This window comes from Electrona antarctica (assembly GCF_951216825.1).
Source record: "Electrona antarctica genome assembly, chromosome: 16".
Classification (NCBI taxonomy): domain Eukaryota; kingdom Metazoa; phylum Chordata; class Actinopteri; order Myctophiformes; family Myctophidae; genus Electrona; species Electrona antarctica.
Genome location: NC_136797.1, coordinates 7127035 through 7150878, shown reverse-complemented (window position 1 = coordinate 7150878; position 23844 = coordinate 7127035). Strand labels below are relative to the sequence as shown.

The window sequence follows — 23844 nt, the reverse complement described above, 5'->3', positions numbered from 1 at the left end:
GCTCCACAAGCACTTCAGTACCTCCTTCCCCTCCATCCGGGCCAGAGCAGGGCCTGGCCCGGCCGCCACTACAGCCGCAAACAAGCTGACGAGTAACGTAATTCCGCCTACAGCCATAAGATCATCGCCCGCCACTACATCCACAAACAGACTGACGCGTAGTGTAATTCCGCTTACTGTAGCTGTGAGATCAACGCTGGTAGCACGGAAACCACCCCGAACAATCGGACAACCGGTCGCCATAAGAAAATGAAAAGAAACGGCAGGAAGAACACTTTGACTAGGAAGCAGTGGTACAAGCAAGAGATTCTCCAACGACATGATCCATGTTCTCTGAAGAATTACATCCAGGCCCTGGAAGGGAAGATCTCATAGAGGGACGTGGTCACAGATGACGATGATAGGCAAATATTTTAACTGAACACCCAAGAACCAGAAGCAGACGAGTCTCTTAAGGAGCAGATCCATGAGATGGAGAGAGAGCTGGAAGACTTCCATGGGAACACCTCTGAGCTTAAACTCAACTGAAGACCACAGAGAAGAAAGGCATAAGGAATTGCAGTGGCTTGAGGGACATGGAGACCTACAGTGGAGTCCCATTCCTTTTTGCCTCGGTCTCAAAAGGACATTTATCAGAACCCAGAGGTACCTCTGATAGACACACCCACAGACCCACCCCCAGATTCTCAGCCACACCCACAGGTTTATTTTAATATGTGGAGTGGCCATTCAACCACCAGGTGGCTTCAAGCCATGATGAGCAGAGCTGCACTGAGTATAGCTTGCAATATGCAGTGGAGTGGTGGAAAAAGTATCACATTTTGTACTTGAGTAAAAGTATCAATACTGCAATATAGAAATACATTGAAATACATACTGTTACAAGTAACAGTCCGGTATTCAACATTTACTTGAGTAAAAGTACAAAATTATTGGTATCAAAGTGTACTTAAGAATGTCCCACAGTATTAGACACTTTTTTGGCAGTTTGAAAAAAAAAAGTAGAAAATACACTTTATGCATAATGTATCATTTAAAGTTTTCAATCAAAACATGTTCAGATGTGGGTCCCTGACACAACACTTGTTCAGATGGGGGTCCCTGACACTGACACAACACATGTTCAGATGGGGGTCCCTGACACAACACATGTTCAGATGGGGGTCCCTGACACAACACATGTTCAGATGGGGGTCCCTGACACAACACATGTTAAGATGGGGGTCCCTGACACAACACATGTTCAGATGGGGGTCCCTGGCACAACACATGTTCAGATGGGGGTCCCTGACACAACACATGTTCAGATGGGGGTCCCTGGCACAAAACATGTTCAGATGGGGGTCCCTGGCACAAAACATGTTCAGATGGGGGTCCCTGACACTGACACAACACATGTTCAGATGGGGGTCCCTGGCACTGACACAACACATGTTCAGATGGGGGTCCCGGACACTGACACAACACATGTTCAGATGGGGGTCCCTGACACTGACACAACACATGTTCAGATGGGGGTCCCTGACACAACACATGTTCAGATGGGGGTCCCTGACACAAAACATGTTCAGATGTGGGTCCCTGACACAACACTTGTTCAGATGGGGGTCCCTGACACTGACACAACACATGTTCAGATGGGGGTCCCTGACACAAAACATGTACAGAGAAGTTTTCAATCTTTTGAAAACAGCAGATCTACATTTCCACAACTATATATATATATCTATATATATATATATATATATATATATATATATATATATGAGATACTACGGTAAATTAAAATTAAAAGGTTGAGTATGGGTATATTGTTTCACTCCTTGACAGCAGCAATGACAATCCCTAAAACTGCAGTGCAAATTACTTAGCTGGAATGTATAGTTGCTGTGGCCTCTGTCCTACTGCCACCTACTGTCCATTTATTATATTACACAGTGGGTGAAAAAAACACACCCCTTAAGGCTAAACCCCACCCAACAGAGGTGTGGCTACCAGAGGTATTTTTTGGGCTGACTGACATTGATAGGTACCTACACATGTCAGCCCGGCAAAAAGGAATGGGACTCCACTGTATGTTCGCCGGATCAAGGCAGACCTCCAGAACTCTAGAGCACTATATTGGATCTCCATGAATGCGACAGTACGCACAGCGGAATGATGTGATTTCAGATAGTGGGCATACTTTCAGAAGCTGAGCAGTATAGCGGCCTCATTGAACTGGATGACGATACATACCGCTTCCTGCCCATGTAGCCCTACAGGGAACAAGGGGCAAGGGCCTGCATACCATGACAAGAACCACAACTATGAGATCATACCAAAGGTGGCCAAGACACCGTCTAATCTAAGGGTGGAAGAGCAAAAACCGAGTTGACCACGGTCATCTCCAGGAACCAACCGTGCATCGCGGAGGGGAATGCAGAATACATAAATATAGTCGGGCAATTACTATAGTCTGGTTGGCAACCACACCAATGAGCATCTTGGATACCAGCTGGCTTTCACCAAGATCAAAGGAGGAAGAAAGAGATGGAGGCAGTGCAACAGAGCTTGAACGAGCTGCAGTCCGGATACAGACACAAGAGTGTATATTGCTCTTGACCAGGTCACTGGCTCAAGTCATGTGTCACCGGCAGAGGATTTAGTCTTATTTTTAAATCAATCTTCATATGACCACCGCGCTCTGACTGTAGGTGCGCCACCCGATTTACAACATATCAGGATCAAGGAGATGGGTCGCACACACCAAGACTGTGGTTCAAAAAGTTTTATTTCAAACCATATGACAAACGTTTCGGCTATCCAGCCTTCATCAGTGATCACTGATGAAGGCTGGATTACCTCATTTCAAACCATATGACAAACGTTTCGGCTATCCAGCCTTCATCAGTGATCACTGATGAAGGCTGGATAGCCGAAACGTTTGTCATATGGTTTGAAATAAAACTTTTTGAACCACAGTCTTGGTGTGTGCGACCCATCTCCTTGATCCTGTCTTATTTTTAAATCAATCTTTTTTTTCTTTTTCTTTTACACAGCCACACGTCTCCTCCGATACTCATGGAGTCCCCAAGCAGCCACATATCTTATTAATTTATTTTTTGAGGGGCGATAGCCCCTCCTATGTCTAGTTGTTGGTGTGTGTAACCCAAATGTTGTCCTAACACAAACATCAAATGCCATTGAGGATGAATGGACAATTTTGAGTGTTTGTGTAAACACAAACCTTGCGTAACACAAACACTGAAGACGAAGGTGAGGAGGAAGATGATTGGCCGGAATGAGATGATGTATGATGTACGATGATAAGAGCGTCACTCACTTCACACGGGTGTGCTTTTTTATTTTATTTGTTTTACCTCACCGGGAGTTCCTTAATGGATGAGAAGGAACACTTTTCATGTCGAGGACCGCCAAATTATTATCTTTTCATGACCCCCATCTGTATAAATGTGCCTGGGATCCTCAGAAGAGACGAAAAATTCAAAATTATGCAAGATTTAAAAGTGTTTGGAAACTTCTGCTATATATTTGGTCGCAGGGGCAACAGCTCCACCAGAGAGCTCCAGACTTCCCTCTCCAGAGCAACATTAGTGACTTCCTCCTGGGGGATCCCGAGAGGTTCCAAGGCCAGTCACCTTGGACTGCCCCGGGGTCTCCTCCCAGTGGGATGTGCCTCGAGGACCTCCCGAGACGCCCGAGAGGCATCCTAACCAGATGCCCGAACCAATGGTCACCAAAGTAGTTAAAATGATTGTGATGCTGTATTAATTCATTTTCCTGTAACCCCCTCAAGGACCCCCGGTGGTCCCCGGACCCCACTTCTGAGAGCCACTGCTCTGACCAACCTCTGGGAGGCGCTAGCGCAGCAACAGAGAACACTGCGATTATACTTGTGAATTGTTGAATCTGCAGTTGTGGATATACCGACACATACTGTACATGTGTTTGTTCGTTAGTTCCTTCGTCCAATCATATCAGAGATATCCTTCACGCTGTTTTAACCCATTTTGGGCGGGAACCCCTTTTGGTGTTAGCATTATGTTATGCTTTAGCTATTGAAAAATAGCAGATCTACAAGCTCTTCTCAACGGGCCCAAAAATGAAGTCCCGTGTCCTACCCTACCCTAACTGGCCTGGCAAGAGGCTCGGCCCGACCCTAAAAATTACCATAATGTTAAGCCCGAAGCCCGAAAAAGCCAGACTAAAACAAAAAAACTAAAAGAAACTAAAAAAAAGCCACTAAATGCATGGCCAGCGCCGTGGTTCAGTGTGTGAGAGTAAAAACGGACTTGTGTCCAAGTATTGTCCTCCGTTCGCAAAGTGCAATCATTCACCGTTGTGCAACAGTCCCGAACAGAGCGACAATATTATTATATCAACTGCCAACTTGGCTATAATCTAGTAGTAGTGGTGGTGTAGTTTACATCAATCATTGCCTCTTAACCCATTTTGGACTGAGGTCGATGAAAAAAAAGGCTTCTAAATCCTAAAACATGCTTCTATGTCAGTGGTGCTCAACCTTTTTTATGTCAAGGACCCTCAGAATTATCTCTATTGGCCCACGGACCCCCATCTCAAAATATGTAGTTCCAGGGACCCCCCCAGAAGCCAATATTTTAGTTAAAAATGTTCGCTCTGAAATATATATTCAAAAATTTGCGCCGCATTTTCACAACTTTTAAAAAATAGCAGACCTACAAGCTTGTAGCGCGCTATGAGCTTGTAGATCTGCTATTTCTCAATAGCTAAAGCATAACATAATGCTAACACCAAAAGGGGTTCCCGCCCAAAATGGGTTAACCCAAATACATACAGGCATAATGTGCGTCACAGATCACAGTCCAAAAGAACAAACATACAATGTTTTCAAACCATCCACGCACCGCTCATGGGCGTGTCTCCACAGCTTACAGATCTGTTATTTTGGGCACATATAACGAGGCACGCCGACGGACGGCAGTTATAATACTAAACATTTTGGAAATCAAATAGCCTGTAGCCTGCAGTGGACTGTAACATGGCTTGTGAAGATTACGTCATATGGCAGTCTATGGACCCTCACTTCACACAAGTGTGATCTTTTTTTTTAGTAACATGATCCACAAACATATCAGCATTTACAAATGTGGTCTGCTATCCACAAACACACAATGAATTGACTTGAAAGTGAATTAACATTTAAATAAGCAAATATACATGCTATTTTTAAATATATTAAAATCACACCCGTGTGAAGCGAGGGGCGCTCTTATCATCGTACATAATCTCATTCCGGCCAATCACAATTTGCGTCCTCACCTTCGTCTTCAATGTTTGTGTTTACACAAACCCTCAAAGCTGGACATATACGAGGGGCTCGCGCCCCTCAAGATTGTTATGCAGTTCATCACGAAATGTCATACATTTTGTCAGTCCCAATCTATCATTATTAATTTATATCTGTGCAACAGTGTGAAAAGGACCCCCCCCCCCCACACACACACACACACACACACACACACACACACACACACACACACACACACACACACACACACACACACACACACACACACACACACACACACACACACGAGTTTCCTAAACAATTAACACAATATGTGACCAAATTTGACTGAGGGACTGCCATTGGATTTTTTTGAATTTTCTTTTTTTCATGTCATACAAAAGCAGGGAATCATAGCTTCAAATTGATGTATTGGTTATTATTTTATTTTATATATTTTTATGACATGCTTCCAAGAAGACATGCTGGCTTCTATATGTAATCTCAATCGATAATAAATCAGTCGTGACTGACCCATGCAACACACCCACACACATTCATTACTCCTGCCAGAGATTCTTCTTCTTCTTCACACTCTTGGTCGGAGTCCCAAATGTCTCCAGTCCCACGCATAATGACCATGCATTCTCTTGACATGACAATGACATCCACTAGGTGGCAGCATTGTTCACTCAGCAGGTCACACACCATGTATGGCAGTTAATACGTTGTGTGAGCTTGTAGATCTACTATTTTCAGAGCCAACCAAGTATAAAATTACTTATCTCAGTTCTTCTGGATCTCTTCTCCGCTAGTAACTCCCTAACATTTTAGTCTACCAATCTAAACACTGAGAGGGACGAGACTTATATCCATGCAGTGATATAAGTATTGCTACGCGAGGCTAGGTCGGTGTAACCTGACTCCGCCAGATGGGGCAGCAGAGTACACAGGGGGGGAACCCTGTGTACTCTCTGCTGCCCCATCTGGCGGAGTCAGGTTAAGGTCGGTGGCCAAATGCATATAATTGTGGGGGTCCTTGACATGAAAACGTTTTGAGCACCACTGCTATAGCAACATACCGGTAGGTTTTTCCAGAAAACTGTTTGGAAGACATTTTTTGAATCCACCTCAGGTCTTAATCCACGTTTCACGTCAAATTGATACTAATTAGCCCGCGGACCCCCATTTGAAAAGATATGCCAGGGACCCAGATGAGAGAAGATGTTTACGGCTCTAGCAGAAATTCTCAACCCATTCAATTTCAAGGACTTGTTTTGACATGCATTAGGCTACGGGACCCCCTTTTAATGGCATTTCTATCTCTGAGACCCCCAATTTATATTGTAAAATCAATGTTAATTTAACTCTGAGAGTGTACAAATGTAACCAAATGGACCAGTTAGGGTCCATTTGGTTCCATTTGTACACTCTCAGAGTTACAGACCCACAAGGGTCCATTTGGTTCCAAGCTATCATTTAGCTGGGGACCCCTTGGAACTGCCTCAAGGACCCCTGGGGGTCCCCGGGAACCACTGAACTAAAGGTAAAAGCAAGCGTTCTTACAGCTGTACGTCCAGCAGCACGCGCTTCCCCTCCCCGACGTGGATCCTCCAGCTACAGTACTTACAGCTGTACGTCCAGCAGCACGCGCTTCCCCTCCCCGACGTGGATCCTCCAGCTACAGTACTTACAGCTGTACGTCCAGCAGCACGCGCTTCCCCTCCCCGACGTGGATCCTCCAGCTACAGTTCTCTCCCTCTCCGTACCACTCTGGATAGTTAGGGGACAGGATGAGACCCCCGGGACCCCCCAGATCCCCCCCACACAGCGCTGCGGAGAGGGGAGAGAGAGAGAGAGACGGGAGGACGCACTTTACATTCGAACCAAATCTCAAAGTGCTACATCAAGAGAAGAAAAATAATATAAAATAATGTATAAGTATAAAAGGACTAAAATAAGGACAATTCATGCATTTCGTGGTAGTACACAGCTAAAAGGGTAAAAGCACACAGGGCATCCTAAAAGTCCAACTAGCCAAAAGCCTTGTTAAAAAGAAAAGTCTTCATTCCCTATAGCTCTTACCTTTGCATATGGGTTCTGTGTCGTTCCAGTAGGGGTCCCTGGCGTTGATGCACTCGATGACGGGCGGCCCCTGTTCTAAGGAGTGACCCCGGTCACAGCAGAACTGGACCACCGCTCCCACCCCGTAGGAGAGGTCCGACGTGGTGAAGTTGCCGTTGAGCAGGTACGGCTCATAGCAGTGACCACGCTCAAACGCTGAAAAAACACGGGACAGTATTACCACAAATACAATTTACAATGGTCTGCATTTATATATACAGGCAGTCTTATCCAGAGTGATTGCGTATATAGTGGCCCAGTAATCTAGGATCACAGGTATACCAAGGACCTAGGGTGTCTGCCCATAAATCTGACCTCCCGTTAGTCCGACATAACATACGTGTTCGTAAAGACGGGGGTTAGAGTTAGGGATAGTGTCGGTTAGGTTAGGGTTATGTTTCTGAGGAATACTACTCATTTTCAACATTTTACTATGTCATTAATATACTTTAGAGTTCTGTGTTGCCTAGAACTGGAGGTCTGGAACGTGATCAGTAACATTATGAAGTACATCTCAGTGGCATCACATAGATTTTATAATGTTACCACCAAGTCTCTGTGTACGTCTGTAATCCACATAATTCGAGAACCGTTCGCCCCACCACAGGGAGTGCAGCGCCACAAAGGGCCTCTTCCTGGGCTCTGGACAGGGCCCGTGTCCAGGCTCCATATATAGAGCTGGCCTGTTCTGACATCTGCCAGTGACTCCATATTTGGGCATGCCTGACAAAGAACTCCAGAGAGACAGAAACAAATCTCCATATATGAGCATAAAAGAGACAAAGACGGATCAGTGGAACGGTTACTCTGACACGGGTACAACGGGTATTCCATAGCCGGGTGGGGCATGGATCTCGGACAAAAGACTAATAATTGTCACATATAATTCAGGGCCTCGTCCTGTGCGTGGATCCCTTGGTGGTCCCTGAACCCCAACGTCTGAAACAGCAATATAAGATTGTGCCAAATTCAGGGCACATGCACAAACTGCAGTGGCGTCTGAACAAAGTGGTGTTGTTAGTCATGCTTTGTATTGTGTGTGACATCGGCCAGCCCTGAACTCAGCCTATATAAAGGGTGAAACAACTGTTCTAAGACTTCAGTAAGATCCAGGAAGATTTTTCAAGATGTTGTGATTGGAAACGTAGGCTGAACAACACCATACACTCTATCCCATCACAGGCCATTTATAACAGCCGTTCTGAGAATTACCCCACTGATCCTGTAAGGTATGAGGTCTCCCCCTCCATATGCCTTAATGTCTGAGGTCTACCTTCAGGAACACGCAAAGACGGGCCACAGTGACCTGGACCGCCAGATGCAGAGCAAAGGAGAGATCCCCTCAGCCGTCGGTCAGGAGATCGACGGCTCTCTAAACGGCCAGAAAAAAGAAGACACAAACCAACCAGGATCGCGCTGTCATCAACATCTTACCGAGACTATTGTAGCTCTGCAGCCAGGAGAGGTGAAGACTCATCAGACGACCGACACGGGAAGGAAACCCCACGTCTGTAAACATTGTGACAAGAGTTTCGGTATTTTGAGTCGCCTAAAGAGACACCAGCATATCCACACAGGAGAAAAACCTTTTGACTGTAAGCAGTGTGACAGTAGTTTCAGTCGTCTTGATCGTTTGAAAGAACACCAGCGTGTCCACACTGGAGCAAAACCTTTCAATTGTGAACATTGTGACAAGAGTTTCAGCCATTCCAGTAGCCTGAAGTCACACCAGCGTATCCACACGGGAGAGAAACCTTTCCATTGTAAACATTGTGACAAGAGTTTCGGTGACCCGAGTCACCTTAGGACACACCGGCGTGTCCACGCGAGAGAAATGCCTTTTAACTGTAAACGGTGTGACAAGAGTTTCAGTGAGCGAGGTGACTTGAAGAAACACCGGCGTATCCACACCGGAGAAAAACGTAACCACTGTAAACAGTGTAATAAGAGTTTCACTCGTTCAGGTGACTTGAAGTCACACCAGCGTATGCACGCTGGTGCATGCACACAAGGAGAGATTCCTTTCCACTGTAAACAATGTGACAGGAGTTTTAGTCGTCTGAATTATTTGAAAATACACCAGCGTATCCACACTGGAGAAAGACCTTACCACTGCAAACATTGTGACAAGAGTTTCAGTGTGTTAAGTACCCTGAAGAGACACCGGCGAATCCACACCGGAGAAATGCCTTTCCACTGTAAACAGTGTGACAAGAGTTTCTGTCGTCAAGGGGTTTTGACAATACACCAGCGTATCCACACGGGAGAAAAACCCTACCACTGTAAACAATGTGACAAAAGCTTCAGTCGTGTAGATGCGTTGACAACACACCAGCTTATCCATTCCACACTGGAGAAAAACCCTACCACTGTAAACATGGTGACAAGAGTTTCAGTCATTTAAAGATGGAGTGCCACGATTTTTTTCCACCCTAAAACATGATCATCAGGTATTATTGAGTGGTGTAAACCACTCCTACAACTGGCTTTTGTGTGCATAAAAAAATGACCATGGTTGCTATGTTCAAAATAATTTCTGACGTAATTAAATCACACCCGGGTGAACTGGATGACCGTAGCAACCGTGGTCCTTTTCTCTGCGCAAAAAAAGCCAGTTGTGAAATCACATCCAGGTGTGATACATACATTTATCAAAAATGATAGCTTTTTTTACTTAACATATTTTGTGTGATTTCATTACGTCAGACATTACGTCAGACCACAGCTGATCATGCTATATAAAACCTTACACCACTCAGTTCACACGGGTGTGATTTTTGTAATATAAGGAGGAAGAACTTTTCCCAAAAAGTGTACAGTATTTGTTAAAATCATGCTGTTATGTCCATGTGGACCCACCAGTTCATTAAGTATGCCTGGTTTGTCTGGTGGGTGGTGATGGGTGGTGATCCACCTGAACTGAAGCTGTAGTTGTAGTTGTATGATAAAGGGGGAGGGGTTAGGGGAGGGGCTGATGGTGTGATGTCACTATTACTGTTTATTTCATTGGCCCGTTTGACTGTCAAGGGTTCAGCCTCCAGGAAGAAACCCTAAATACAAAGTTAATACACCATTGCACATAAAAACGACTCCAGGGTGTCTAATGAAGTATACTGTCACCTCATACACATGAAAAACTACAACTTCTGTGGTCCCCTAGTGACCACAGAAGTGGCTAGGTGACATTACACCTAGCTACATGTTTGGGCATTTATTTCATATTTACAAGTCGATTTCAGCTCTGACACTTATTTCAGACATGCTCTAGTGTGTGTGAAGAGTCTGCCTGTGCTATTAACTCATTTAAGTTTTTCTCCTCTGGTGAAAAGCTGTAATTTGCGCGATGGCGTTTTTTAGCAGATTTCACGGCAAAACACTGCCAACACTGCAAAACACATGCAGCCACGGTACATGAAACTGAGGGGGTCGATCCCCCCCCCCTCCCCTCCATCTGCACGACTGACAACACAATACGAGGAGTGCGCATGCGCGAGATAGCCGCTGTCCAAACAAATGAAATACCAAACGTATTAAACTTAATTCAGAGCAATCACAGAAGTATAGGTCGGGAGTGGCTTATTGTCGGTATCAGCCGGTAACACGCAAGAGTCTATCCCCGTTATAATGTGCTAGACACCTGGGAGATGGATTGCTGACGTGGAGCGCCACACCTACCATCAGCTCCCAGTACCTCCCGCACGACTTGCCACACCCACGCTGAGTTGGCGGTGCCCGGGATCCAACCCATGAACTTGTGGTCCAAAGGCGAGAGCTCTACCGACTGAGCTACGCGGACACTAGAGCGATCACAACTAAAAACAGAAATCGACAATGGCTACAAGGACGGCATGTAAGCAGGCAAACAAATTGGAGGAGGACATTGAAGAAACCCGTAAGTCCTTGAATCACATGAGTGCAGAGATTAGCCAGGTTGTGAAGCCGAGTTGGCAAATCTCATGGAGGAGGTTAACATCCTCAAGACTCGGGTAAAAGGTAAAAAAAAAAATCAACCACCTTGAACGGGGATTGAAATAAAACCACCATCATACAGTTGGAGGCCATCGATATTGTCCTTTTCTTTTTGCTGAGGTTTGCGTGATCTGCGCAAAACCCCTTTTGGTGTTTTAAACATTATGTTATAATTTAGCTATTGAAAAATAGCAGATCTACAAGCTCATAGCGCGCCACCGAGTGGCGCGCTATGAGCTTGTAGGTCTGCTATTTTTGAAAAATCGTGAAAATATTTATTTCAGAAAACTGGAGGATTTAGAAGGATTTTTTTTAAATTTTGAGGTCAGGCCTAAATGGGTCAAATAATAAGGGACAATATCGGTGGCACCCAACTATGCGAGAGCAGCTGCTCCCGACAGAAGCAATGGAGAAAGGCCAGATTCTTCAAGAGCAAGAATATCCACCTGGACCCAAAGAACATCTCAACGTGCCATACAGTACTCTTCCTCGCAAGTATCCCCGCCAGCGATCTTCATTCGTTTCGCCGTCAACCACAAACACAAAACCGCTACTCATGCAAGGAAGGACGCTAAAAAGATACACATTTTTTATATGAATGAACACCGCATGCAGAGAAACACTAGGATTGCAAGAGAGGCCCGCGTCATGAAAGAAGCAAAAGAAGATCTGGACCAGGACCTTGAACCCATTTTAGACCTGAGGCCAATTCTAAAGACATTTCTTCTAAATCCTAAAGGTTTTCTGAAAAACCTATGTTTCTATATGTCAGTGGTGCTCAACCTTTTTCGTGTCAAGGACCCCCAGAATTATCTGTATTTGGCCACCGACCCCCATCTGAAAATATGTTGTTCTAGAGTTAAATCCTCAGGTCTAAATGGGTTAAATCCTATCGTGACAAAAACATATTTCTCGTGCATTGTTTCCATACCTTCGTATCTGATGTTGAAGCCTGTGATGTGGTTGGGCTGGTCCGTGTTGAACTGGACCCTGGCAGCGGGGCCTTCACTGATCACCCCCTCGAAGGGGATGGGAGCCCCCCGACCCGAGTCGAACAGAACCACAGAGCCCGCGTCCAGCCCACTCCACAGCACCAACCTGCACCACAGGATTACATTACATGTCCCTTATTATCCACAAGGGAAAAGGATTTTGCCAATCCAGTACGTACATGTACAGTTTCACAAAGGGACCACAAGGACTTTCATGCACACCGTGTGGCACGCACGCACACACGCACGCATGCACGCACGCACGCACGCACGCACGCACGCACGCACGCACGCACGCACGCACGCACGCAGCACGTCCTCTTGTGAGGACCTGGAAAATGGTCCTCACAACGTCTATTGTGGGAACATTTGGTCCTCACGAGTCTAATAATACAAACACACACACACACACACACCCCTCCCTACCTGTCCGTGGGGCCCAAGGTCAGCCTCTCCAGATGGAGGTGCAGCCTCTGGCCCTTGGGGGCCTCCAGGGACCAGGAGCAGGACAGGTCCTGGGTGGCGTTGGGGCCGGCGGAGGGGGAGGGGGGTGAGGGGGACAGCACCCGGCCCACCGTGGCGTTCTTCACTGAACCCCCGCAGAGGGCTGCACAGAGTAAAGACGTGGTGGTTAGTCCGTGTGTGTGTGTGTGTGTGTGTGTGTGTGTGTGTGTGTGTGTGTGCGTGTGTGTGTGCGTGTGCGTGTGCTTGTGCTTGGTGTAGCTCGACCCTTAACCCATTTAGACCTGTCAGTCGTTCTCTGACATTTCCATGTCAAGGACCCCCAAAAATATATGTAATTTGAAAACATGTTGTTCCAGGGGACCTCCCCCAGAAGCAAAGCTTTGAGTTAAAAAAACGTTCACTGTGAAAGATATATTCAAAGATGTGCGCCACATTGTCACAATTTTTCAAAAATAGCGGAACTACAAGCTAGAAGACCTACAAGCAGATACAAACATAGCAGATCTACAAGCTCATAGCACGGCACCGAGTGCCGCGCTATGAGCTTGTAGATCGGCTATTTTTCAATAGCTAAAGTATAACATTAGCTATATTGGGGCGGCTGTGGCTCAGGAGGTAGAGCAGGTCGTCCAATGATCCCTGGGTCGGCGGTTCGAATCCCGGCTCCTCCTGTCCACATGTCGAAGTGTCCTTGGGCAAGACACTGAACCCACATTGCCTCCAATGAGTTGGTCGGTGTGAGCTCGCCACCATTGGTGTGTGAATGTGGGAAGTGAGGACGCTGGCGTCGACTGTTGGCCGCTTCACCTCCCAATGTATGAATGAACTAGAAAAAGTGCCCTTCTGGGCACAGGTCTCCACCAGGAGGATAGGAGTGTGTGTGTGATGTGTGGCAAAATGTCTAGGAGCAATATAAACGTGTGTGTGTGTGTGTGTGTCTGTGTGTGTGTGTGTGTGAGACGCGGCTTGGCCTGTTGTAGCGCCACCATGAGGCTGATTTGAAAACTGTCAAGTGGCATTTCTTCCAAAGCCTAGTGGGAATATGCATGCACAGTTTCACCACAATCGGACGCTGCATTGAGTAGTTGTGGCGATTTGTACAAAACGGGTACAAAGCGGGCTACTCCTGAAAAGTTTAGAAGCCAATCGTAGGCTGGATTATGAGAATCAAACAAACCCGTCTTGATCACATGACTATGGAGAGCATGTGTACCGATTTGCATGAAATTTGGATAAAATCTGAAGGAGTAATATTAGAAAATGTGTTTTACATATGTCGGCCTCCTGGTGGCGCTATAAAGAGCAGATGTGAAAAATTCCAGGCAAAGGTTTTTCCTTGGCCTCTAGGGAGTTGGCATACAAAGTTATCCACAGATCCGTGCAGTTAGAGGTAAAAACACTTTTCGGCCAGTTATAGCGCCACCATGAGGCTGAGTTGAAAATGTTCATGTGGCATTTCTTCCTCTGCCTAGTGGGAATGTGCGTGCACAATTTCACAGAAATCACACAATGTGTTCATGATTTGCAGCATTTTGTTTGAAACTGAGCACTCCTGCGAACTTTGGAAGCCAATTTTAGCCAATCAGGATGGAGTCTGAGAAATCTGAAAGACCCGTTTCGTTGAATGGCTCTAGAGAGACTGTGTACCAATTTGCGTGATGTTTGGACAAAATCTGTAGGTGTACTGTCCAAAAACTTGTTTTGCACAAAGCGGCCTCCTGGTGGCGCTATAACAGGCCGTTCTGGAAATTATGGGGCAGAGGTTCATCGTTGGCATCCAGGGAGTGTGTGTGCAAAATTTGGCATCGACCGGGTTAACGGTGCCGGAGATTAGCTGTTCACAGACGGAAGGACGGACGGACACACACACACACACACGGACACACGGACGGACGGACGGAGTGCAAAACATACTCTCTCCCCATGCCTTCGGCCTGGTGGAGACAATGAACCATTGTAAAGCGCTTTGAGCACTTGGAAAAGCGCTCTAAAAATGCAATTCATTATTATTAACATACTGCTATAAACACCAAATGGGGTTCCCGTCTAGAATGGGTCAATAACATTCGGAAGCTCACTCTGCTCTGCTTCGTGCCTAACAACGTTACAGTACAGCTGTTCTAGGAACACTTTAACCCTCTGTCTCTAAATCACATTGATAAACTACACCCTGATACACACTACACACTACACAATACACACTACACATTGATAAACTACACCCGCTCTTAGATTACACTTCCTCCATTTAGTCTTGGTGACAGTTTTATACCTGATAGCCTTAAGCTCCCCAGAGCGCCTTGCTCCCCAGAGCGCCTTGCTCCCCAGAGCGGCGCAAACGTGCCACGTTTATGAATATCCCATTTAGGCCTGACGTCGATTCTACAAAATGTCTTCTAGATCCTGACAGTTTTCTGGAAAACTCATGTTTCTACGTCAGTGGTGCTCAACCTTTTTCATGTCAAGGAGCCCCAGAATCATATGTAATTGGCCGCGGATCCCCATCTCAAAATATGTTGTTCCAGGGACCCCCCCCCCCCCCCCCCCCCCCCAGAAGCAAAGATTTGAGTTAAAAATGTTCGCTCTGGAGGAATATATCTTCCCAATTTGTGCCACATTTTCACGATTTTTCAAAAATAGCAGATCTACAAGCTCTTAGCGCGCCACTCGGTGGCGCGCTACAAGCTTGTAGATCGGCTATTGTTCAACAGCTAAAGTATAACATAATGCTCAAAACACCAAATGGGGTTCCCGCCCAGAATGGAATATGACTCATGAGCAAAACCCAGAGGTGGCAGCATGCAGAGGAAGGCTGTATATGGTAGATTGCTTGGCTATATACAGTACAGTAGCTACAGCTGCTTGCAGTGGTGGAACATTTACAAGTACATTTACTTAAGTATACTAGCTTGGCTCCAGCCCTGAATCGCTACCATTACAAAAATATGTCCTGTGGCAGGCGATAAGGGAAAATTTATTTGTTTGTTATAGGCTACTTAAAGGGATAGTTCAGATTTTCTGAACTTAAGCTGTATGAAATACTTGCCATTAATATAGTGGTTGCAATTTGCAGTACCCAGCCCCTGGGATACATCCACACTTAGGCCTCACTCAGACCTTTACTGCATTGCTGTATGCTTGTTGGATGAATGTTGTGTAGTGTCATGGCTGCCCCAATCCATTTCCAATGGGAGTCACATGGTTTGACACAACGTTTGTGTTGTATGAGGGGGAGGGGCGCAGTCGAAACACAGCCGAAAGCCATACCAAAATGTGGACTACAAACCATGTGACTTCCATTGGAAATGCATTGGGGCGGCCATGACACTACACAACATTCATCCAACAAGCATACAGCAATGCAGTAAAGGTCTGAGTGAGGCCTAAGTGCGATTTCCGAATGGGCCCGGGGAACCATGCAGGCGCACCGCCCGCCCCCGAGTGCCCACCCTTAAGCACCCCTCCTGGGCCTTAAGAGGTGGGGTCCCGGTGCGGCCCGGAGGACCGCCTGCCCCTGGGACACCTCCATACTTAGTCTTTTTAGCGCCGCGCGCCCCTGGTCCAGGGGCCAGGGACCCACGGCACTCGGGGTGGCCCAGGCCGCCCGCTGGTCGGCCCCTCGCCCCTGGTTCATGACTCAAAGCCCGGCCCTGGCCTGTCCTCATACTGTACTTAAAGGACCACTTCGCCACTATTCAACCTAGTCTGTGTGTTTTTAATCATTAGCATATATGCTAAAATGCGCCCGTTTATTATCATTGGTGTTCTGTAGCTCCGTGGGCGCACTTCCAAAGCTGTCCACCATGTACGTATTTGTCCAAAAATGACGTAGGTGGTGGACACTCGGTAGGCTTTCAGAAACTACAGGGACAATGGACAGGTAGGCTTGCCGTAGCTAGCCTAGCCGCGAAGGACACCCCTGTCTACACAACAACAAACGAAAACAACGAGTCAGTATGGCTGCTCCAGGGGATTTTTCCCTTACACATATTGGCAGAATCTGCGTTAGGGTCGTTATATGAACCAGAAATATACGGAGGAAGAAATGCAGTGACGGGGACAAGAGCAGCTGCTAGTTGCTGCATCTGGAGGTGTGGACTGTTGCCTGCTGGAGCGACCTAGCTAGTAGCTTTCCCTGGTCCAGTGCGTCGCACATGCAAACCTTTCTGCCCAGGAAAAGTTTTTTCTGCCCAGATAGTGTTTGTTGACTGTGTTACTGGGAACCTGCGTTCAGGATGCCTAAATAAACTGGAAGTTGCAACCGAAGCCTGATGGACGAAGAGGGACATTCAGATTGAAGTAAGTGTTCAATGTATTTACAGCTTATTTGTGTACGTGTGTGTCGCCACACCATATTGTTTACATAAAGTGTCAGAGGCTAGGCACGGCTTCAGCCTACAACTTTTCGGTCCAAACATCTTCTATTCGTTCAACTATTCATTAATTCAATTCAAAACTGTATGGCATGCCATCTGAAGCAATGTTAGCCATGGGCTCGTATGTTTCAGGGCTAGCAATGTAAACATTCAAGTGTTATACCTGTGTCCATTAGGTCATGGGTACAGAAGGCTGATGAAGCTGAAGATGTCTTTGATGGACTGATGGTGAGCCATACATACTCAACTCAAACTTTATACATAAAGCACATTACTGTATTTGCTGTATTTTGTTTGACCCCCTAGAAAACTAGATGACACGTCTCAAGGGCATATCATTTTCAATAAAGGTTCATATATTTATATATGCTTTTACAAAGACCAGTCAGTGGTCAACCAAAGTCCTGTAAAATGTAGTAAATATACTGTCATTTATACTATAGGCCTACTGTGTCTCACACAGACGGTTTCACACTGTAGTATTGAATTGTATCTGTAAATCACACTAGATGACAGTGAATTGACTTTTAACCTTTTGTAATATCTCAAAAGAAAAAAGAAGATCATTACTGCATCAAAAGTAATCAACAAACTATAAAACTGATGACAACATTGTACAAATTACACAAGCAAAGTGCCTTGCACTGAATAATAATAAAACTTTGTATCGCACCTTTCATGACATGCAATGCAGCTCAAAGTGCTTTACAGAGCAATGGTGAAAAAAAAGAAACGCAAGGCATAAAACATTGAAATGGCAGTAATGCAATAGTGAGGACATGAATAAATCTAAAAGCAAGAGTGTATAAGGTGGTCTTGAGCTGTGCTTTAAAATGTCTAGAGACTGCCTGTCAAAGGTACAGTGGGAGTTTGTTCCACGCCGTCGGCCCGTAGAAGCTGAAAACTGCTTCACTGTGTTTTTTTGTTGCCATTTGTTAGGCACATCGAGCAAGCCAGCTGTGAGGACCTGAGGGGGTGGTTTGGGACATATCTAGGCAGGCAGTCATGTAGGTCGGTAGGTCACAGATGCAGACCAATAATTGTAAAATCAATCCTAAAAACAACCGGAAGCCAATGCCGTGACACTCTTAGTTTTAGTTAAAACTCTGGCTGCCGCAAGTTGTAATCGGTCAGTTGTTTTCTTTGGCAGTCCAGAATAAAGTGCTTTGCAGTAATCAAGCCCAGAAAAAACAACGGCGTGGATCAGTGTTTTTGCATCATCTAATGACTGACAGGCTCTGATTCATACAATATTTCTAAAGGTGAAAAAGGCAATCTTGGTAACATGATTGTGTGAATTAAAATTAAATTCAGAATAATGACCCCCAAGTTCTTTACTGTACTGTTACTTTCTACAGTCAGGTTGCCAAGTCTGCTTATTATTATGATTGATATGTGATACTCAGTTGTAGCCTACCTACTCATTTGATCAGTAAAGAAACATACTGTACATAGCCTACACACTCAATCGTCCATTCCAGTAATCCTTGAGTGCTTTCACCATTACTGACTCTACGTCTCTCACCACAGCATGTGCGTCTGCTCCTGTCCTGTCTCGGCCAGAAGCAGCTCCAGTGACGTGTCATCATGCAGAAAGCCTGAAAAACCACCTGCCTCAGTGACCTCTGACTATAGAACATCTAGTTTGTTAGTTTCCAGTTCAACCATAGACCCCTGTTTTTATATATATCAGTACTATTAAAAGATAGTTGATTTGATGACAAGTTTGTTTATTTTATCTCATGTAGGCGTATGGTATTTATACATTTTGACCAATTCCTAATACTCATTCACATCTGAATGCAAACAAGACCACAATGGAAATAAGTGAATAAGTGAATGTGTTTTATTGTACTGTAACATAAGGTTTAAAAAACAAGGCCACACAGGCAAAGTTTGTAAAGTATCAATATTGCTATATAGAAATACTCTGTTACAAGTAAAAGTCCAGAATTTAAAATGTACTTCAGTAAAAGCACGACAATATTGGTAAAGGCTTAAGAGTAGTACATTGATTTATCAATCCAGATTGTGTACAACAGCAACATACAAAGTAAATTGTATCTATATAATATACTGTATACTTCATGGGAGTTCCTTGAAAGCCACTTCTTCATCTCTTGAGTCGAAGACAGCCACCGAGACCTCAGCTCCTGCATCAAATAAAGTATTATGCAATTATGGGCCTATCTGACCAATCATGAGACAATATGGTAAACAATAAGGTTTTTCATTTTTGCAAAAATGTTGAAAAATAGCAAATGTATACAAGCTCGCAGCACGGCACCAAGTGACGCACTGAGCTTGTATATCTGCTATTTTTGAATAGCCAATGCTAATACAGATGCTTAACCGGTTTTAAATGCTTTTATGTTTGGTTTGTAGTTTGAAGCTTGATATGGAAAAATGTAGCTCTGGTCCATAGCCTTCTGCAGGGCTATGGACCAGAGCTAGGAAAAATGGTGGTGTTTATGTGGAGGGTGTTCCAGTTACAAACAGCAAAAAAGGTCTTTAGCTGTAAGCATCAGAGACACTCGGCATGTCAAATTCATTTATAGACATCACAACAACAACCACGTGTAACAACAACCATGTATTTTGAAAGGAAATGCATGTGGTCGTAGCTTTAGTTTATTACGACATACCTCTGTTCTGCTTCGATGATGATGATCCGCGTCAATTCTTCCATTAGATTGCGGTCGAACTGGAAGATATCTGCGGTGGTGAAATGTTCACTGCACACCCAAAGTGGTCCGAGTACAGTACAGAGTAAAGCTGGATGATTGCATCTGTATTTTCGTCATAACGAGTTCTAAAAACAAAGCCAGCCAGTGGCATCTCGAGTCCGACGCACGTTCGAACTCACTACTATTACCGCTACTTACTTACTACCAGAGACTAGGCTACTAACTACTATACCACCACTACTGCTGTTACTATTACTACCGCTAAATATTAGCTATTATTACTTCTATCGCTTGCAACTCCAAACAACAACAACACGAGAAACTTTCAGCTGCCTGGGGCTGCCTGTCTGTCTGTCGCGCAATGCACTGTGGGTAATGTAGGAAATGAGCGCACCGTTCCTCGGCTCGTTACATGAGCCGTTGTCAGCCACTATATCGCCAAATGAAAATATTTATATTTTTTTCATGAACGCATATCATACTAAAGCATGACAAATGCCATGTTATAGTGGCGAACTGATCCTTTAAGTGCAATTTCAATCTGTAATTTTACTTGACTACGTCAAATTTTCAGTACCTTTTACTTCTACTCCACTACATTTCAGAGGCAAATATTGTACATTTACTCCACTACGGTAATTTGAAAACTTTAGTTACTATAGTTACTTTGGAGATTTTAGTTTTGATTAGAAAACAAACATACATTAACCACTTCAACCCTATATACATTAACCACTTCAACCCTATATACATTAACCACTTCAACCCTATATACATTAACCACTTCAACCCTATATACATTTCGGGCCATTTGAAAATAGCAGATCTACAAGCTCACAATGCGTCACGATGCGACACATTGTGAGCTTGTAGATCTGTTATTTCCAAAGGACTGTGTACACATTTTGAACTTGTGAAATGGGACACTCTGCAATATCAGTACTTTTACTTTTAGTACTTTTAGTTAGGGATGGGTCCGATTTATCGATAAATCGATTATCGTTAACAGGACCCGAAATCGATTATGAAAATTAATAATCGATAATCGATTTCTTTTGTTTTTTTTAATGAAAATCTGTTGGAAAGGCAATATTGTCATCCAAACAGGACAGGGCTATAGTCCGGGAACCGAAGGGTGATTTTTGGCTGAACGTGGTTTGTCAGATAAAGTTTTTTTGTCAACTGATTCTTGTAGCTTGGGGTCACCTCTTAATAATTCAAGAAGGTGCCCAGTGATATCCATTGGGCATTTTTTTATTAGCCCCTTAATGCCCGAAAAACACAAAAGAATCCACCCAAAATAGAGTTTTATGGTATTTCATGGTATTTTTTCTACCTATCAGTTCCTGTTATCCGACGCACCTGTCCTTTGTAGGTGTGCAGAAGGACTTTTCCGTATGGTATTTCATGCAAAATACTTGGTCTAAATGCATCAACTTTGATTTCTACAGTCTTTATGAATGTGCATATGCAATCCACATTGTATAAATGTATAAAATGTATGATTAATGCATTATTTATTAATGCATATTATTAACCCCTTCATGCCTGGAAACCCCAACATGCCATAAAATATATCTTTTGAGAATGAGATTGTATGCACAATAATCAAGTCAAATGTATCAAATCTGCTTTCTACCATCTGTATTAGTGAAACTGTAGCATATTTCTTTTCAGGTTGAAGATGGTGGCAACAACAGCCAAATCCAATTAAAATGATACACTCCAAAGTGTATGACCTAAATTATATCTATTCAATGGTCATCGTACTCCTTCCTGTCTAGTGACTGTGATGTTCATGTGGAGGACGCCCTTGCCTATGAGCTGGCACCAGTCTTAACTGCCATGTTCACAGAGGATGGAATGAAAATGTATATACCTTTATTGAAAGGATAAGCCCCTTGAGATGCATCATCTCATTTTAGAGGGGGTCCTCGATCAACACAGATGAACAGTAATAATAAACAGCATCATCGAATAAGCAAGGTATAAATATGAACATGCATATTGGAAAAGAGGCAGCACTTTGTTGTAGAAAGACAAAGTCCAAAAAAAAAGAGATTAGAAGCATGAGCACGGTGTTAGAAGATGAGTGAAAATCGATTCTTTAAATACATTGAAAAGAAGTGATTGATCTAATTCAGAAAGCCACACATTGAAGACGTCACTTCGGGAGGAATGCTGCTGATGCAGATGTCACTGTCATTGATGGATCAGACCTTTGGACCATCCAGCTGATGTCAACCACATACCTGTCTGACAGTGATGTCTACTTAATCTTCGAGATATAGGTCTACTGTGAAGTCTGTGATTACATCATGGTCATGATCAGGTCAGTCAGCAGAGATGCCAGGGAGACCAGCTAGAAATACCATGTCCTATCATGATATATCTCCTCCAATCACTGTAGCTACAAACAGCCACCTTTTGAGGTCTGATTTCCACACTCCTCATCTTGTGCTATAGGCATTCCAGCAAGTGCCATCTGGACCTTCAGGTCCTGTTCCGTTAAGGAAACTATGGAGGAAACGAGACTACTAGTCTGGGAGAAAAGAATGGGAAAGGTCATGCATGTACTTCAAACCAGCTGCACTACCACCAACAGAGTAATTGAGAATGTATAGATCCCCCACTTTTAAACATCTTTGTGGCAAAATGTTGATGGGCATCTTACACCAGCATGAGACCGAGAGTAGTTTGGATGGAAAAAGACAGATCTATCAGGCCACTGAGCCCTACCAATCTACCTAAAGACAGATCTATCAGGCCACTGAGCCCTACCAATCTACCTAAAGACCTGCAGTAATACAAGTAATAAGTGTAATAAAGTAATAAGTGATCGAGTTAATTCATAGGAAAGGAGGTGTGGTGGACATGACCACTTCCAAATAAGCATTTTTTTTGGAATGCAAATTTGTTGCTTTTGCATTAATTATTGTAGGCCTATTTTATGGGCTTTTGCTGTGTTAAGCATGATGGGGTTAATATCTAAAAATGCCCTATTCTGAAATCAAATATATTGTACATATCCACATTCATGCGGATAAACACTCTAGAAAGCTAATTTGATGCATTTAAATGATATATTTTATGGGATTTGGGGGTTTGAGGCATGAAGGGGTTAATATGCATTAATTAATAATGCATTCATCATACATCTACTACATTGTGCCTATCCACATCCACAAACGCATGTAGACCAAGTAATTCGCATGAAATACCATAAAACTTTATTTTCAGGGAGTTGTTAGTATTTCAGGCATTAAGCGGTTAATAACTAAATTTGCCCAAGGGATATCACTGGGCACCCTCTTGAATTCGTGAGAGGTGACCCCAAGCTACAAGAATCAGTTGAGAAATAAACTTTATCTGACGAAACCACGTTCAGCCCCACGGCTCCCGGACTAGTAGCATTTTATGTAGACATAGCACTAGTCTATATAGTATATATGCATAGTGTCCTTATATAGATATTCCACTGTCACCTTCTTAGCTTACATATGATTCTATTTTTGTGATTCAGATTTTATGTACTGTATATGATGTATTGCCATGTTTTTTGTTATTGCTTATGTAAATCGCTCTGGATTAAGAGCCTACTCTTTGACCCACCCAGTTTGGCTCTAAACATGCTTCTCCACGCCTCCATCCAATGAGAAACAGGAATACAATAAAGCTGAGCCCCCCCCCCCCCCCCCCCCCCCCCGTCCCCCCCCCCCCCCGTCTGAAACTCCAATAAATACAGGCTGTCATGCATGTTAGCCTCACAGTCTGGACTTCACAATGAAGACTGCTTTGCTGCTTCTGTTATTCTGTCTATCTGAGGCTGCCGCCGATGACATCCGCTGGGAGGTCAAAGCTCTGTTCCAGAGGTTTAAGAGCCAACTGGAAGGACAGCATGCAGGTCAGTATGTTATTATAACGGTTGCAACAATAACAATTAAGGAACCAATTATAGC

General features: G+C 44.3%; 2 protein-coding genes across 2 annotated transcripts in view; one reads left to right on the top strand and one right to left on the bottom strand.

The window, feature by feature from the left end:
• LOC306939906 (asialoglycoprotein receptor 1-like) overlaps positions 1 to 23844 on the top strand; it is a 55850-nt gene that overhangs the window by 26833 nt on the left and 5173 nt on the right. Inside the window, exon 3 of the mRNA XM_079524711.1 lies at positions 23631 to 23789. Coding sequence (XP_079380837.1) covers positions 23669 to 23789 — 121 coding nt within the window. The 5' untranslated portion in view covers positions 23631 to 23668. The remainder of the gene's footprint in view (positions 1 to 23630; positions 23790 to 23844) is intronic.
• Positions 6963 to 23844, bottom strand: part of LOC306940306 (uncharacterized protein) — a gene marked incomplete at both ends in the record, with an annotated part of 92779 nt that continues 75897 nt past the window's right edge. Inside the window, 4 exons of the mRNA XM_079525327.1 lie at positions 6963 to 7105; positions 7358 to 7552; positions 12297 to 12463; positions 12784 to 12964. Coding sequence (XP_079381453.1) covers positions 6963 to 7105; positions 7358 to 7552; positions 12297 to 12463; positions 12784 to 12964 — 686 coding nt within the window. The remainder of the gene's footprint in view (positions 7106 to 7357; positions 7553 to 12296; positions 12464 to 12783; positions 12965 to 23844) is intronic.